The sequence below is a fragment of the Narcine bancroftii genome, chromosome 1 (assembly GCF_036971445.1).
Source record: "Narcine bancroftii isolate sNarBan1 chromosome 1, sNarBan1.hap1, whole genome shotgun sequence".
NCBI lineage: Eukaryota > Metazoa > Chordata > Chondrichthyes > Torpediniformes > Narcinidae > Narcine > Narcine bancroftii.
In genome coordinates, this window is record NC_091469.1 from 372,268,524 (window position 1) to 372,286,093 (window position 17,570).

The 17,570-nt window shown below is 39.9% G+C and overlaps 1 protein-coding gene across 7 annotated transcripts in view; it reads left to right on the forward strand.

The window, feature by feature from the left end:
* Positions 1–17,570, forward strand: part of dnah5l (dynein, axonemal, heavy chain 5 like) — a 425,035-nt gene that overhangs the window by 345,178 nt on the left and 62,287 nt on the right. For all 7 annotated transcript variants that reach the window (XM_069913293.1, XM_069913291.1, XM_069913294.1 and 4 more), the window contains 3 exons: positions 12,025–12,146; positions 13,872–14,219; positions 16,149–16,337. In XM_069913293.1, the coding sequence (XP_069769394.1) occupies positions 12,025–12,146; positions 13,872–14,219; positions 16,149–16,337 (659 nt within the window). The remainder of the gene's footprint in view (positions 1–12,024; positions 12,147–13,871; positions 14,220–16,148; positions 16,338–17,570) is intronic.

A 17,570-nucleotide genomic window follows, 5' to 3' on the forward strand; every position in this document is an offset into this window, starting at 1 on the left:
ATGTTTCATCTTGTATTCGTTTGTTTGAGTTCTTAGACAACACATGGATGAAGGAAAAAATTCTTTACTTTAAAGTTGTTATGAACAGCACATGAGGCATGCCATGAAGGTGCAAGTCTGCATTGTAGATTCAGCATACTGTGTGTCAGCCCCCTGCTGGCAGCCAAGTCTAATCAAACATTAAGGCATTGGTAGTTGCTTTGCAACCATGTTAACTATCATTACACAACCCATCTTCCAAGATGGGGTTTTTCCACAAGCTTGCCAGTTTGTCATATTCCAACCAGCTACTGCTGCTGAACTGTAGAACTGAATTCTCTCACTCACACTCTCACACACACACACACACACACACACACACACACACACACACACACACCCACACACACACACACACATACACACACACACACACACACACACACACACACACACACACACACACACTCAGAGTAAACCACATGACCCTCTTAGAACAGCAAACTGCATTCAGACAGACTGCGGCACTGGACCTAATCTTCTGATTCTGTTCATCCATTCCCTTCCAAAACAATAATCCATTACTCCACAGCATGTCCAATTAACACCTACTTGTGAAGTCTCTACAGGCATTCTTCAAAGTATTTGCAAAGGCACTCAAAGTCTGGATTGTCTGGTTTGAGCAGAGCTCTGGCATTTTATATAAGATCTGTTTCAAAGTGTCTGTATGTGTGTGACCTAACTAAAAACCTCACAATTTATCTCCTTTAAAACATACATATATATAATACAAAATATAACATAATCTGTCACAGATCTGATAGAAGTATGACATTAAGAGAGGCATGAATAGGGTAGATAGTCAGACTCTTTTTACCTCGGGTGGAAATGTCAAATACTAGAGAGCAGAGATATAAGGTAGAATTGGGAAAGTTTAAAGGATATTTGCAAGGTCCATTTGCAATGGAGGATTTAAGGTAGAATTGGGAAAGTTTAAAGGATATTTGCAAGGTCCATTTGCAATGGAGGATATTCAAAAAAGAAATTTTGAGGGTACAGAGTAGTTATGTCCCAGTCTGGATCAAAGGAAAGGCTGGAAGTCATAGGGAGGCTTGGTTTTCGAGGAATATTGGAAATTTGGTTAGGAGAAAAAGGGAGGTGTACAAGAGGTATAAAGAGCAGGGAGCTGAGAAGTTGAAGGAGGACTACAAGGAGTGTAGAAGGAATCTTAAGAAAGAAATTAGAAAGGCCAAAAAAAGGCATGAAGAGGCTTTGGCTGACAGAGTAAAAATAAATCCAAAGGGTTTCTATAAGTACATTAAAAGTAAAAGTTTAGTGAGAGATAAAATTGGACCCCTTGTAGATAGCAAGGGTAGACTGAGTGAGAAGTCTGAGGAAATGGGGGAAATTTTGAATGATTTCTTTGCCTTGGTATTCACTAGGGAAAAATATGTTGAACCAGTTGAAGTAAAGAAAAATAGTGGGGAGGTCATGAAGCATATAAGGATAACCGAGGAGGTAGTGATGGCTGTGTTAAAAAATATAAAGGTGGATAAATCTCCCGGACCGGACAAAATATTCCCTAGGACACTCAGGGAGGCTAGTGGACAGTTAGTGGGGCCATTAACAGAGATATTTAGGATGTCACTGGCCACAGGGGTGGTACCAAAGGATTGGAGGGTGGCGCATGTGGTTCCTCTGTTTAAGAAAGGGTCCAAATACAAACCTGGGAATTATAGGCCTGTAAGTCTGACGTCTGTGGTGGGCAAGTTGATGGAAAGTGTTCTGAGGGATGCTATTTACAAATTTTTGGAGGTACAGGGATTGATAGGGAGTAATCAGCATGGTTTTGTCAGGGGTAGATCATGCTTGACAAACCTGATTGAGTTCTTCGAGGGGGTTACAAAAAAGGTTGATGAAGGGAAAGCTGTGGATGTTGTCTATTTGGACTTTAGTAAGGCTTTTGAAAAAGTTCCCCACAGGAGGTTAGGAAAAAAGGTGGAGGCATTAGGTATAAATAAGGAGGTAGTGAAATGGATTCAGCAGTGGTTGGATGGAAGGTGTCAGAGAGTAGTGGTAGAAAATTGTTTGTCCAATTGGAGGCCGGTGACTAGTGGAGTTCCTCAGGGTTCAGTCCTGGGTCCACTATTATTTGTTATATATATTAACGATCTGGATGTAGGGGTAGAAAATTGGATAAGCAAGTTTGCGGATGACACAAAGATTGGTGGTGTTGTGGACAGTGAGGTAGATTACCATAGATTAAAAGGTGATTTAGGAAGGCTGGAGGTGTGGGCTGAGAAATGGCTGATGGAATTTAATACAGATAAATGTGAGGTGCTACATTTTGGAAAGGCAAATTTAAATAGGTCATATACATTGAATGGTAGACAATTGAGGAGTGCAGAGCAACAAAGGGATTTAGGAGTTATGGTAAATAGTACCCTCAAGGCTGATACTCAGGTAGATGGTGTGGTGAAGAAGGCATTTGGAGTGTTGGCCTTCATAAATCGGAGTATTGAATTCAAGAGTAGGGAGTTTATGATGAAATTGTACAAGTCATTGGTGAGGCCAAATTTGGAGTACTGTGTACAGTTTTGGTCACCAAATTATAGGAAAGATATAAACAAAATAGAGAGAGTGCAGAGAAGGTTCACGAGAATGTTGACAGGATTTCAGGGTCTGAGTTACAGGGAAAGGTTGTGCAGACTGGGGCTTTTTTCTCTGGAGCGTAGAAGATTGAGAGGGGACTTGATAGAGGTGTTTAAGATTTTAAAAGGGACAGACAGAGTAAATGTGGATAGGCTTTTTCAATTAAGAAAGGGGGAGATTCAAACTAGAGGACATGGTTTAAGATTGAAGGGGGAAAATTATAAGGGGAACATGAGGGGAAATTTCTTTACGCAGAGGGTGGTAGGGATGTGGAATGAGCTTCCGGCAGACGTGGTCGAGGTGGGATCATTGGTTACATTTAAGGAAAGACTGGATCGTTACATGGATAGGAGGGGACTAGAGGAGTATGGACCGGGTGCTGTTCAGTGGGACTAGGAGGGTGGGGATTTGCTACGGCATGGACTAGTAGTGCCGAACTGGCCTGTTCTGTGCTGTAAGTGGTTATATGGTTATATATAGTTAAAGATATACCCCAGATCACCTATTTAACAACACTGGCAGTTGAAGTACGCTAATGGATATTAGTCAATACAAAGTACCAGCTACAAAATGAGATCAGAAGGGCACTTAGTAATCACCATAGGATCTAGTTCAGCAAACAGTCATTAATTTAGTAGTCTCATTGTCTCATTTAAATGACAGCCAAATTTTCAGTAATGCTGCACATTTAACATGTTCATATATTCAACAACAGGCTTATTTTCATGATTTGACAGCCACGATACTTCCAAGGAGACACATCAGTGATGGTGCTTCAAACAGATAGATCCATTTCCACCATTCTGGGACATTTTAGATGCCTTTTCAATGACGCACACTTCTCAAAAAGAACAGCAAAAGAAATAACGTTGCTTCCTGATGTTGATATCTGTCAATGTATCATTAATTTTAGATTTTTAAAATATATTTTTAAAATTTTTCTCAGATTTTCAGCTGACAAGATGCTCTCTTTGCTGGAAGGATTGTGCTCATTAGAGCATCACTGTACTCCTTCCTGAGCAAGGTCTGTGGAAACACTACCTCTATAATGAGTCACCTTTATAAGCCTTTGAGCCATCTTCATAAGTCTACTGTTCTTGCTAATAATGAGAGACTGTCAATCGCAGGCTGCTACTTGTAACATTGATTATTTTTTTGAGGGATGACACCATAAAATAGCCTGGGTAACTTCTTGTGGCTTTGTAACATGCATTTTTCTAGGTTTGACTCACTGTCTTCAATGAATGATTGTATGTAGGTTATTCCTGGAATGAACAAGGATCACTCATGTTCTTCCATCCATTTACATTGGCATTTATCTTGTGTTTCAAAATGACAGGTGCACCAACTCTCCAAACCTTAAACTGACAACTTGGTTAAATCAGAATAAGATACCCCAGGGGTGAAAAGCATGAATAAAATGTGTAGTTGGTTTATTAAATGACTTCACCTGACCTAAGGTGCACAAGTAGAAAAATAATAGCTATAATGAAACAAAATGTCTGAGTGTAGAGGAAACTTTGTGAAGCAATGAGTCAAAATCTACCCAACCCAATTCAGCAATCAGTCATTGTTTCAGTTAGTAGTCTCAATGATGCTTCACAGTTTCTGCTTGTTAGTGTGACACTGGAAGCCCAGTACCTTTCACCACTGTGCCTTACCTTGTGCTGCCACTAGCTCCTGAAAGCCTGGGCCTGTTCTTGTGTCTGAGAGATGGATACTCTGTCGAGATATTGATGACAACCGTGTACCCAGATGAGCAGGCTGTAGTCTGTGATGCACAAGCTGGTATGGCTGCATTATGGGAAAGCAGTTTTAGGGTACACAGATGTGGACTACTGACAGCAAGTGGCTGCAAGAGAAATCTGTGGCAACTTGAGAGAGCACCGAATCTCAGTTCCTCCAGAGCCAACTGGACTCCCATGATACAGAGCAGACAACAGGGAGACAGATATCTAGTAGACCTATGTAGCTTCATCTGATAAGGCTACTAAATGGACCTCGAAGCATGGTGTCTGCTCCCAGAGAGCAACATATCTCTACAGTAGGTCGGACAACTTGCTTAAATGTGTCAGATGTAATAGACTGAACTTGTTTTCTTCATACATTTTTATACTTGTATCTGAACTTCTTGGCATATATCATTCCCTCTATCATGGAGTACTGTATTTGAAAATCTGTGCAATTAAAAAAAGTTTCCCTTCAAGAAGAACTCAGCTGCTGAAACAATAAACAATGATTAGGGATAGACTTTTGTCTTTTGTCCCTCATGCTAATTTCATGCCAGATTGTTGGCCACCATTTGTACTTTCTTCCTATTATCAGGAAGGAAATGCAACAAATACTGAGACTTTTTCATTTATTAATTTTGACATACAGCACAGAAACAGAGCTTTTCGGCCCATGAGCCCACGCCGCCCAATTTCATCCAACTGACCTTACTGGTACATTTTGAAGGGTGGGAGGAAACTGGAACCCCTGGGGAAAATCCGTGCAGACATGGGGAGAACAGACAATGCGGGATTCAATCCCCAGTCACTGGCACTGCAATAGTTTTGCGCTAAACACTATGTTAACCATGCCACCCCATCCTTAAAGTCAAAGGGGCTCTTTATCATATTTAAGTCTGGAGAAATAATGTATGTAACACATGCTGTGGTGATTTTACTCACGTGGGACCATGACATGAAATCTACTAAATGGACAGCATGTCAAGATTGAGACTAATTCTAAGACAATTTTTTTTCATGCAGCATCTTTACTATGACGATACCATTTCTTGATTTATGTAATAATAGTTAAATAATAACAATTATGTCAAATGTAGGTGATTTAATTTTACCCTTTTTTTAAGATACAGAATTTGCCAAAACAATTTCTTAAATTTTAATTTAAAATTTGTCACATTATATTGAAAATAGAGAAGGGTTCTGTGCGAATGGTCTAACAGGTTAGCTGTAGTGTTCTTGAAACCATATCAAGTAGAAGAGCATAATTTACAGGGTATGGAGTTACAATGAAAAAATAAATTAATTTGCACCAAGCAAGGCGAGCAAGATAGCAGTGTTGTGGGATTCATTCAGGAGCATGATGGTTGCAGGGAAGAAATGCTTTTAAGTCTGTCATTGCATGTTTTCACACTCTTGAAACATTTCCCTGATGGGAGGATGGAGAAGAGAGTGGGTCTTGGGTGTGATGGGTCTTTCAATGTGTTGGCTTCCTTTCCTAGGCAGCAGGAGATGTAGATGGAGTTAATGGAGGGGACGGAATTGTGTTCTGAGCTGCATTCTGCACCTTTGAATCATAGAACAATTACAGCACAGAAACAGGCCACTTTCCCCCCACCCCCTCCCCCCCGAGCCTGTGCTGAAACACTTTTTCTTCTACAGCTTCTTCTTACCTTGAGCAGACCAGTTCCCATATCACATACATCCGATAAGTAAACATTCAATGTTGCACCTGTAGAAGTTTGTTGAGGGACAGGGAGAGGCACACTGAACTTCCTTAGCCTTTTAAGGTTGTAAAGGCATTAGTGTGTTTCCTTGACTGACGTGTCAATATGCTTGGCCCAGTGCAAGTCATTGGAGATGTTTATTCCTATGAACTTGAAGCTGTCTACTCTTTTGACGTTAATGCCATTTGAAGAGAGGAATGTGGTCTCTGCCCCTCTCCTAAAGTCAATAATCATCTTTTGTCTTATTATCACCTTGATCTTCCTCAATATTAGAGCATCACAAAGCTGCATATTTATGCTTCTACTAGACTAGACTTCATGGCTAAACACAGCTCCAGCTCCATCTACAAATTTGTGTTATGATGCCATTGTAAGTAGGTTCTCTAACAATGATGAAACGGAGTATAAAAGAGACATAGAGGGACTAGCGGCTTGGTGCAAGGCAACAATCTCTTGCTTAATGTCACGAAGAGCAAAGAACTGGTCATAGAATTCTAGAGGAGGGGCAGAATTCATCTGAGGCAGAGATCGTAGATAGGCTTAGGTTCCTCAGAGTAAACTTCTCCAGTCCAGGTCTACCTACATTGATGCAATGACAGTTTTTCTTTGTCATTTTGTTTCACAAAGTAGCAGCTATGAATTTTTGTGCATGTGTATATTCAATATAGGTGACAATAAAACTCATTTTCATCATAATGATTGACCCAAACTGGCAACTTTTTCTTCACCTCCTTTTCATCAGGAAGAGCATTCACATATGTGAGATCACACACAACCAGAATCAAGGACAGTTTCTTTTTCACTGTTTTCAGACTCCTGAATGAATCCCAAAATAGTAAAATTGTGTTCCCTTTGCTCCGTACCAAATGTAACTCAGTAATTGTGCACTTTTGTATTTTTGTTCTGTGTCTTAGTTGCTGGACTATGTAACTGATTCCAACTGGTTGGCTAGGAAAACAACCTTTATCATTGCATTTTTGGTATGTGATGATAATCTTGAACTACTGATGGTGAGGGAGAGTTTGTTACCTTGGCACCTTGGTGCTAAACTTTCACTCTCCTTTCAGTATTCTGACTGTGATGAATTTGTGTCATCCTGTATGTCTTTTCCTGTGCTTAGTCTGCTCTCTTGACATTGGACGTGTATTATCTCTACCACTATAGACACTGCCCTTAGGTATAACTGTGTATGCGCCCATTATCATTCATTATTGTATTATAGGTACTAAGTTTCTACTAATAAAAGCCATGATTTCTGGTTAACTACACAGCCTTCAGTTTCTTCATTAACTCGCACTACAATTTTATTAGTAGAAATGGATGCAGCACCCAAGCCAGAACGGCTGATGATCGACCAGTCTGCCCTGAGGGCCACAGAAATCTTCAATCACTTGATTACTTGTTTCGATTACTACATGACTTGGAACAATGTGGTCGATGAGAGGATACAGTGGGGCCACATGAATTCCTTACTGGGTGAGATCCCTTTTGCTGTAACTCGAGGAACTATGACTCTGGCTATAGCCCGGGAATGACTGACCGCTTACTATGCAATGTGGTACTTGCCTGGTACCAGTTGCTGACTAGATGCCAGAAACCCGGGGAAAGTGATGCTTCCTATGCACTGGCTCTCGACTCATTGGCAAACGAATGCAATGTCAAGGCAGTCAATGTGGAACAACACTCCAGCTTTGAAGCTGGATGCTTTTGTCAGTGGAATCAACTCCAGTTACATCCATCAGAAGCTATTAGAAACAGAGCCTCTGACCTATGGCCAAGCAGTCACACCAGCCAAAACACTGAGAAGTGCTATGCGGTCCAGCAAAATACTGGAAACTGATAAGGAAACACCCAGGAGTGCTGGAACCCTGAAGGAGGGGAAGGGATGAACATATGGCAAATGTCACTTCTGTAATAAGAGCTGGCACCCCAGACAGAAGTGTCCAGCTCGATTCACTACTTGCAGCTACTGTGGGAAACATGGCCACTTCGCTAAATCATGAAGGGTGAAAAATACTCCCACTGATAAGAAGAAGAAGAAGAAAAGTGCCAAGAAAACTCATCCTAGAGCCCTGGAATGGAAGACTACTGCAAAGGGGGGGGGGGAATCTTCAGACAAGTCCCCTGAATCGACTTCAAGTGACGGCGAGGTGAGATTAACACAAAGTTCTCCTCAATTGACTGTAAAGCTTGGGGGTTGTTGTGGACTGGAACGGTCGACTATGAAGGGGGAAGTGAATGGTGAGACTGTCGATTGCTTAATAGACTCTGGCAGCACTGACAGCTACATTCATGAAAAGGTTGCTAAAGCCTTAAATTTGAGGAGATATCCAGCGAACCGACGGATATCGATGGCTTGTAGCAAACTTAAAAAGACCATATGGGACAAGTGTAAGGTTACTCTGAACTTGCAGGGACATTGTCTTGCTGATGTTTGACTTTTTGTAATGCCTGATCTCTGTGCTCCCGTGTTACTGGGGTTGGATATTCAATCTCAGATGAAAAATGTAGTGTTAAATTTCAATGGGCCACTGCCCACATTCACTATCACCTGCACAGGTTACTGCGGTCTGTCCACATTAAAGATTAAAGCTCCCTCCCTGTTCAGCAATCTATCTCCTGAGTGTCGATCGATTGCCTCTAAGAGCCGTTCTTACAGCAAAGAGGATCGTGAGTTTATTATGGCTGAGACTAAGAGACTACTTAAAGAGGGGGTGATGGAACCCAGCAGGAGTCTGTGGCAAGCTCAGGTGGTAGTGGTGAAAAATCACACTAAGAAATGACTGGCTATTGACTACAGCCAGACAATTAACCATTATACTAACTTGGATGCCTACCCACTGCTTCGCATTAACGAAATAGGTAATCAGATAGCACAATATAAAGTATACTCAACTAGCGACCTTAAGGCAGCCTACCACCAAATTCACATTAAAAAATGTGAATGACCCTATATGGCGTTTGAGGCTGATGGGGGGCTATTGAGTTTAGGAGTGTACCTTTTGGAGTCAATAATGGTGTGTCAGTGTTTCAGAGGGAGATGGATAAAATTATTAGCTCGTATGAGTTACAGGGTATGTTCCCCTATCTGAATAATGTCACTATCTGTGGTAAGACCCAGACCGAACATGATTTCAACCTAAAAAATTTCTAGCAACAGCCAAAGAACTAAACCTTACATTTAACGAGGGTAAATGTGTTTCAATGCAACAGAACTACCCATTCTGGGCTACATTGTTCACGAGGGCGAAATCCACCCCGAACTTGAGAAGTTTCCACCCCCAGACTCCGCAAAAGCCCTTAAGAGGTGTATGGGATTCTTTTCCTACTACTGCAAATGGGTACGTGACTATACTACAAAAGCACACCCCCTGTTTGACACAAAATCTTTCCCTCTCCCTCCAGCAGCTCTGAAATCTTTTGAGAGTATTAAAACTGATATTGTCAAAGCTGCACTCTTGTCCATTGACGAGGACGTCCCATTCCAAGTGGAAACCGATGCCTCAGATTGTGCTTTAGCAGGAACCCTTAGGACAGACCAGTAGCATTTTTCTCCCGCACACTACGCGGACCTGAACTTAAACATCCAGCCATTGAAAAAGAAGCCCAGACTATCATTGAAGCTGTTCGCTACTGGTGATACTTTCTAGCTAGTAGAAAATTCACCCTGGTCACTGATCAGAAATCTGTAGCTTACATGTTTAATACTAAACACAAAAGTAAAATTAAAAATGACAAGATGGCACGCTGGTGAATAGAACTCTCAACTTATTATTAATAGATACTGTACAGATCTGGAAAGTTAACTGATCCTTGCGACACACTGTTACGAGCTGCTGCTGGGGCTCAGCTTGAAGGACTAAAGGAGATCCATAGCAGACTGTGCCACCCGGGGATCACAAGATTCTTCCACTATATAAGGGCTAACAACCTTCCTTACTCCCTTGAAGAAGTCAGAAAACTGACTAGAAGCTGCCCTCTTGCATGGAATGCAAACCGCAGTATTTTAAAGCTCCGGGGGCCACTTCCATCAAAGCAACCCAACCTTTTGAAAGGATCACTTTAGATTTTAAAGGGCCGTAACCTTCTAACAACAAAATTGTGTTTTTCCTTACTGTAATCGACGAACATTCAAGGTTTCCATTTGCGATACCCTGCCCTGATGCCACAATGATGTCTGTCATTAAGACACTTGACAGAATCTTCAGTATTTTTGGTTTTACCAGCTACATTCATACAGACAGGGGCTCAGCATTCATGAGCACAGAGCTGCACCAAGCTCTGTAACACAAGGGGATTGCCACCTGCCGCACCATGAGCTAAAATCCCCAGGGCAATGGGCAGGTCGAAAGGGCTAACGCCACAATCTGGAAGACTTCCAACCTCGCATTTAAAAACACATGGTTTCCCTGTTACTCGGTGGCAGGACATTCTGCCTGAGGTGCTACATTCTATTCGGTCCCTATTATGTAGAGCAACAAATCAAACACCTCATGAACATATATTTACTTTTCCTAGGAAATCAGGGACTGTGATGGACTGGCCAGCCTGTCTATCTGAACCTGGAACCGTGCTGCTGAAGAGGCACGCTTGGACGCGCACTAGTCCAGCACACTAATCCCAATTATGCCCACGTTTAATTTCCAGACGGGAGCACGGACACAGTACCCCTAAGAGACCTAGCCCCACCTGGCTCACCCCTTCCGCATGCCCCCACTCAGAGTGATCCTGAGAGGTTGGATGCACCACCCCAGCCTGTGACCCCTAGTAAGCATTCAGATGACCATGCTGAGGCCCCACAGCCTCATGCAGGTGATTCTGGAGTGGTCCAGAAGACCTGCCATCTCACACTACAGACCAGGGAACTGTATCAACACCGCCAGTTCCCAAGGTTGTCACTCCTGCAAAACCACCACCTCCTCTGATAAGGAGGTCTTCTCGTGTTCAAAAACAACTCGGGAGGCTCCACTATTCATAAACATCTCATTATATTCTGATTGTGCTGATAGTCGCTAGCCTTGTTTTGGCTATGTCAGTAAATTCTCAATGCCATTGATTTGTCAGTTTTATGTTATGCTTACAGAAGAATTGCTTGTTCACTTCATTGTTACCTTAGAAGCTGTTCTTTTAATATTAACCCAACTTCTGCTGGGGGGAGACTGATGAATCTGTGTCGTGCTGTCAGTCTTTCACTGTGCTTAGTCTGTTCTCCTGACATTGGACGTGTATTATCTCCACCACTAAAGACACTCCCCTTGGGTATAACTGTGTATGCGCCCGTTATCATTCATTATTGTATTACTAAGTTTCTTCTAATAAAAGCCATGATTTCTGGTTAACTACATAGCCTTCAGTTTCTTCATTAACTGGCACTTCACTGACTCATTCTGATTTGATACTCAGATTACTACTGTGGTGTCATCGGTGCATTTGAAGATGGAATTTGAACAGCATTTGACTCTGAATTCATGAGTGAATAACAAGTATTATAGGGGACTGAGTACTCATCTGTGAGGAGAGCCAGTGTTGAATGAAATCTTTGTTTTTTTTGACAAAGCAGAAGCAATCGGTTAAATAGGCTAAAACTTTCAAGAACAATGTTTAAAAAAAAGCACACTTTATCTTAAATTTATCTTCAAACAGATTTCAGAGAAAGCAAATATAATGAAATCAATGTTCAAGTTATTACACGTCATTTTCAGTTTTTGATTATTATTGTGAGAACTTAATTATACTTTAGATTCAAAATTAAAATAATTTGGAAATTATTATTTGAAATTTGCTGTCTTCTTAAGTCCCAAATTAATGAGTTACTTGGCATAAATGACATTGCATGCAGATAATAAATCCTGCTATATTTCCGATAGTTGCAAGGAATTACTATGCATATGTTTACAAATACAATTTCATCGCTTGACTCTATTTCTCTCTATGTGTAGGTGTGAAGGCTGGCCTGAAGCGCACTTACAGCAGCATTAGCCAGGAACAACTAGATGTCAGTAACATGCCACAATGGAAACCATTATTATATACCGTGGCTTTCCTCCACACAACTGTGCAGGTACATCTTCTTCATTATAATTTAAATCATGAAAACTTAATTTTTAGCAAATTTACATTGATTAAGTACAATTTTTAGTATTTTATTTCAATTTAAATCACTTGCACAATGCTTTTCTCATAATTACAACCCATTTATAATGAAAGCCAGAACACTGTAGTCTCCTGCCCCCAGTAACAGAACCAGTCACTGGAGATTGTTCATGAAAATCCAACATATACTTTGTGGCGAATATAACTAATGAGAAAATATTTGGTTCAGTGACTATCCTGTAGATAGCACAAGCATGGGGCTCAGTGCCGCGGGTGACTCTAGGATGATAATTAAACCTTGGCAAGAAGCACAGAAATGCATAACTGGAGAAACCATCTTTCCTACAAGAAAACTAACTGTGCTGTACACTTGCTTCCAACCAATTTAAGTAATCATACAGTACTGATGCAATTTGTTTTAAAGCATCAAAAGCGTAATAGCATATACCAAGTGTAAAATGCTCTTGGCTCAAACTATAGATCAAATGCTGTCATAAAATTGGAATCAGAATTTATTGTCATGCACCTGTCTCAAAATTTGTTGTTTTACCACAGTGTTACAGGTCAAATATTGTTATAAATTATAATTCAAAATAAATAAATAGTGCACGAAAATAGAAGAAAGTGAGGTAGTACCTGTAATTTATTGTCTATTCAGAAAACCGTTGGCAGAGGGGAATAAGCTGTCATGTGCCACTGGTTGTTCATCTTCAGGGTCCTGTATCTCCTCACTGATGGTGGCAGTATGAAGAGGGCATAGCCCGGGTGCTGAGGGTTCTTGAATTCCCTTTGGGTGCTCTGGTTTCCTCCCACCTTTCAAATACATCCGGGCTTGTAAGTTAATTTGGGTGTAATTGAGTGGCATGGGTTTAATATGACCAGAATTGGCTTCTACCATGCTGTAAATAGAATATAAAAAATTTAAAATAAAATTTAAATTTAAAATATGACCTTTACAATCTTTTGTGTTGAAATATCTCCTCATGTGTCCATGAGTTTTCATGCTAATTATTTTAATCCAAGACTTCTAGTTACTAATCATTTGCCAAAGGTAACTTTTTCTTGACTTTTCCTTTAACCTTCATTGCTTTTTGAACAATTTTAGTTACTCGTTTCTTTCTGAAGTTCTTCCCTGATAAGCCTGCTCTCATCAAGGTGTTGTGGCCTGTCCATGGTTTATAAGATTTTCCTATCCTTGTATTCAGTGCACATGTTTAGAAAATCAAGTAATCCACATATACTTTCTTTACCCACTCAACATCAATTATCTGTGAATCTGTTGAGACTCTCCTACCACTTTTAATTAGTACCCTTTATTTCCACCATGCCAAGATATATAATTTTATATTTGCTTTACTTGTTTCTGCCGTTGAAATGTATCTGATCCAGAATAGCCTAACCTGCCTATCTACAGATGATCTGAAGCTCTGCCCCAGATCAGAAGATATCTCTTTGTCCATGTGTCCAGTTTTATTCTTGAGTTACATCATCACAATATGTATTATGTGGCTGGTTTCACATTGCTGTTTGAAGATTCTTGTTCCCAAATTGTCCAACCACATGTTTGCAATTCGGCAATTACAACACATCAGAAATTCAAAATTGGCTCCGTAGAGCATTGAAAAACATTGGGATACCTTCCATACAGTATTATTTTTAATTCTATATTTGTTTTCTCCAATTAACCTTACAGGAAAGACGCAAATTTGGTCCTCTTGGATGGAACATTCCATATGAATTTAATCAAGCAGATTTTACTGCCAGTGTTCAGTTTGTACAGAATCACCTGGATGATATGGACATTAAACGTGGTGTGAACTGGAACTGCATGCGCTACATGCTGGGAGAAGTACAGTATGGAGGACGTGTAACAGATGATCTGGACAAACGGCTGCTCAATACATTTGCTAATGTCTGGTTTGGGGAAATCATGTTCACAAATAAATTCTGCTTCTACAAAGGCTATGTCATACCACAAGGCAAGATCATTCAAGATATCCTGCAGTACATTGAGAGTCTGCCACTGGTTGATAGTCCTGAGGTATTCAAGAATTTACTTGCCAAGATAAGATCATTATGTTCAGGATTTTGAATAATATACTGAATACTTGCTCTTACTTCTATAAATGGACCAGTAATTTTTCTGTTTTTTTATGCATTCAGCATCTCAAATGCAGCACAGGACAAAATAAGCACTGACAGATGGAAAACATGATCAGATAATAATCTGACCACTAGAGAAGTCATAAGCTATTCTAGAGTTGGCCACTGGGAGATCTCTGTCACAGTGGTGGAGGGAGCGAAGGTGTTCAATGAAGCAATCTCCCAGTCTGCTTTCAGTCTCTCTGATGCAGATACTGAAGGCCAACCATTTCATTCCAACCATTTCACACCCATACTCACATGTCTATTCATTGTCTCAGGTACTATCCCACCAACACTATTCATAAATTGGAGGAACAGCACCTGATTTTCCGGCTGGGCTCCCTCCAGCCAGATGGCATTAGGATTGACATTTCCAGTTTCTGCTAACCTGCTCTCCTTTCCCCTTCCATTCTTTTCCCCCTTTCAGCTTTCCACCCCCTTTCCTCTCTATTCACCTATCCATTCTTCTTCCCCTTGCTTGCTGCTGTGCCCTCCCTCCCTTCTCCACCTATTACTTCCTGACTTTGTGACCACGCCTCCTCCTTTACCCTTTCATTTGGATGCCTGCTGTTATTTTTCCATACCTTGATGAAGGACTCGAAACATCAGTTATGTATTTTTACCTTTGTTATATAAAATACACTCTTTGACCAGCATTGTGTTTTTACATACACCTAAACACTCTGGGAACAGCATATGCTATACTTATTATTAATAGTATTAACATGTACTCTACAACAACAAAAATATTTGTCCACTTCATCCTGACCAACCTGGAGGACAACACTTCATAAGCCAGGCTGCTGTTCATTGATTTCAGCTTGGCATTTAATATGATAATTCCTCAGATGCTGGTGGAGACGCTGTCTTTGCTGGGAAGTGGAAAATCTCATGAAATTATGCGAGAATAACAACGTGAATCTCAACCTGGACAAGTCAAAGGAGATGACTGTGGACTTCAGTAGGACCAGGGACAACTACTCTCCTCTACACATTAATAGCTCAAGAGTAGAGAGTACTAAGTTATTTGAAGTCCACTAACAAATGACCTATTCTGGACACGCTTCTCCTCACTTGTCAGGAAGGGGCAACAGTGACTGGACTTCCTGCAAAGACTGAGCAAGGTTATTGGCCACCATCATGTCATCGTTCTTCAGGAGTTCTATCGGGAGCTCCTGGCCAGCTAAATCATAGTGCAGTATGGTTATTGTAGACCATTGAATCGGGGGTTAATCCACAGGTCCAAAAGTATGGCAGAAAAGCTCACTGGGGTCTCCCCGACTGCCCCCCTCCCCAATCAACATGATCTATTGAATTTGTTGTTTGAAGAGGGCTCACAAATTCATTGACGACCTCTATCAGCCCGCACACAGCATCTTACAGTATCAGAACCACCAGGCTGAGAAACAGCTTCTTCCCATGGACAGTTGACTACTGAATGACTGATGAGCGGCTCATACAAACCATCCAAGTCTCTACTATTTATTTATGTTATATATGTGTATATGTACTGCATAGGTATCATTTGCATGTATGTGTGTTTTGTCTGGATGTATGTTTGGATGTGTATTACAGGTGTCCAGAGAATGCTGTTTTGTTGGGTTGTACTTGCACAAAGGAATGATAATAAACTTGAACAACATCTGTGATGTGGACCTTTATCCTACACTTTAGAAATAGAAATTGTATTCCCCTCATTACAAAATTAACCCAATGTGTTCATAGCACAATTGTCATGTTTTAACATTAATAGGAAAATTAGATCTACTTTACCATTCAATGTAACAGAAAAGAAATATGCATTTAGAATATTTTATCTTTTTAGGTATTTGGACTTCATTCAAATGCAGATATAACTTATCAGACTAATATGGCAAACGAGACTCTGAGTACAATTGTCAACATCCAACCTAAGGACAGTGGTGGTGGTGGAGGAGAGTCCAGAGAAACCAATGTACAACGTCTTGCAAATGAAATGCTTGAAAAACTACCTCCAGACTATATCCCACATGAGGTAAAATTTGAATCTCAGATTTTCTGCTTTTATTTTGAGAAGTAATCAAAATTCCTTAAGATCATTAAACATATTTTAGTGAATTAATTGCTATTACATTGCTGTCAGATTGAAATTAAATTGTTTCAATATTTGAGCAGACAAGGAAAGACATTCAAAATTACCTGCTTCATTTATTGTGAAAAGAAACCATAGTCTTGAGTTTACAGCTATCTATTTCTAAATGACTCCATATATTTTCATTTGCATGAAAAATGCATTTTTTTTTGCTTTTAAATAGTTTGAACCTGTTGTCCTGTCCAATATCAATATCTTCCAAAGAAAATTTTGAATTTACGTTTAGTTACCAATTCTCACACCTCATTCAGGACTTCCTTCCATTAAATCCTGTGAAAAACAAAGAAAAGCAACAGTAGATTATATTTGATGTCACCTTTAGACTTGATTCACTTTCAATAAAATTGGTAACATGTTCTTGAAGAGGTTTTGGGGAATTATTTATTTTCTCATGCCAATAAATTCATCCAGTTTCATGATTTAAAACAAAGGATGTTGAAGTAGCAACCTAGTCACTAATAGAATCACTTTACATCCTTATATTTGTTCGCTTTATATCAAATCTGTTCATCTATCTATCTATTTGATTATTTATTTATACAAATATCTATTTTCTTATTTATCTGTTTATTTATTTGTTTAGTCATCTTATATATTTATTTATGTTTATTTCTAGCTATTTATCTAGCTTTTTTCTCTATGTATATAATTTATCTATTTATTGATTTATTTGTCTATTTTTCTAACTGTCATTTATATATTTATTTATTAGTCTATCTATTTATTTATCTTATCTATTTATTCATTCATCCATTTATTCATGTGTCTGTTTATTTATTTAAACATACAGCGTGGTAACAGGACCGTCCGGCCCATCAGCCTTGTGCTGCCCAATTACACCCAATTACCCTAAAACCCCTTTACATTTTTGAAGGGTGGGAGGAAACTAGACATGGGGAGAATGTACAAACTCCTTTCAGACAGCACTGGATTCGAACCTGGGTCACTAGTACTATAACAGTGTTGTACTAATTGCTTATGCTAACCGTGCCTCCTCTATGTTAACAGTCCAGTCGATTCGATTGTTCTTTATAGGAGCAAGAAGAATTGCTCTTGTCCTTGCTTGTGAATTCCTGGAGTAAAAAAGTAATAGACTATTATATCTATTTTGTTTTT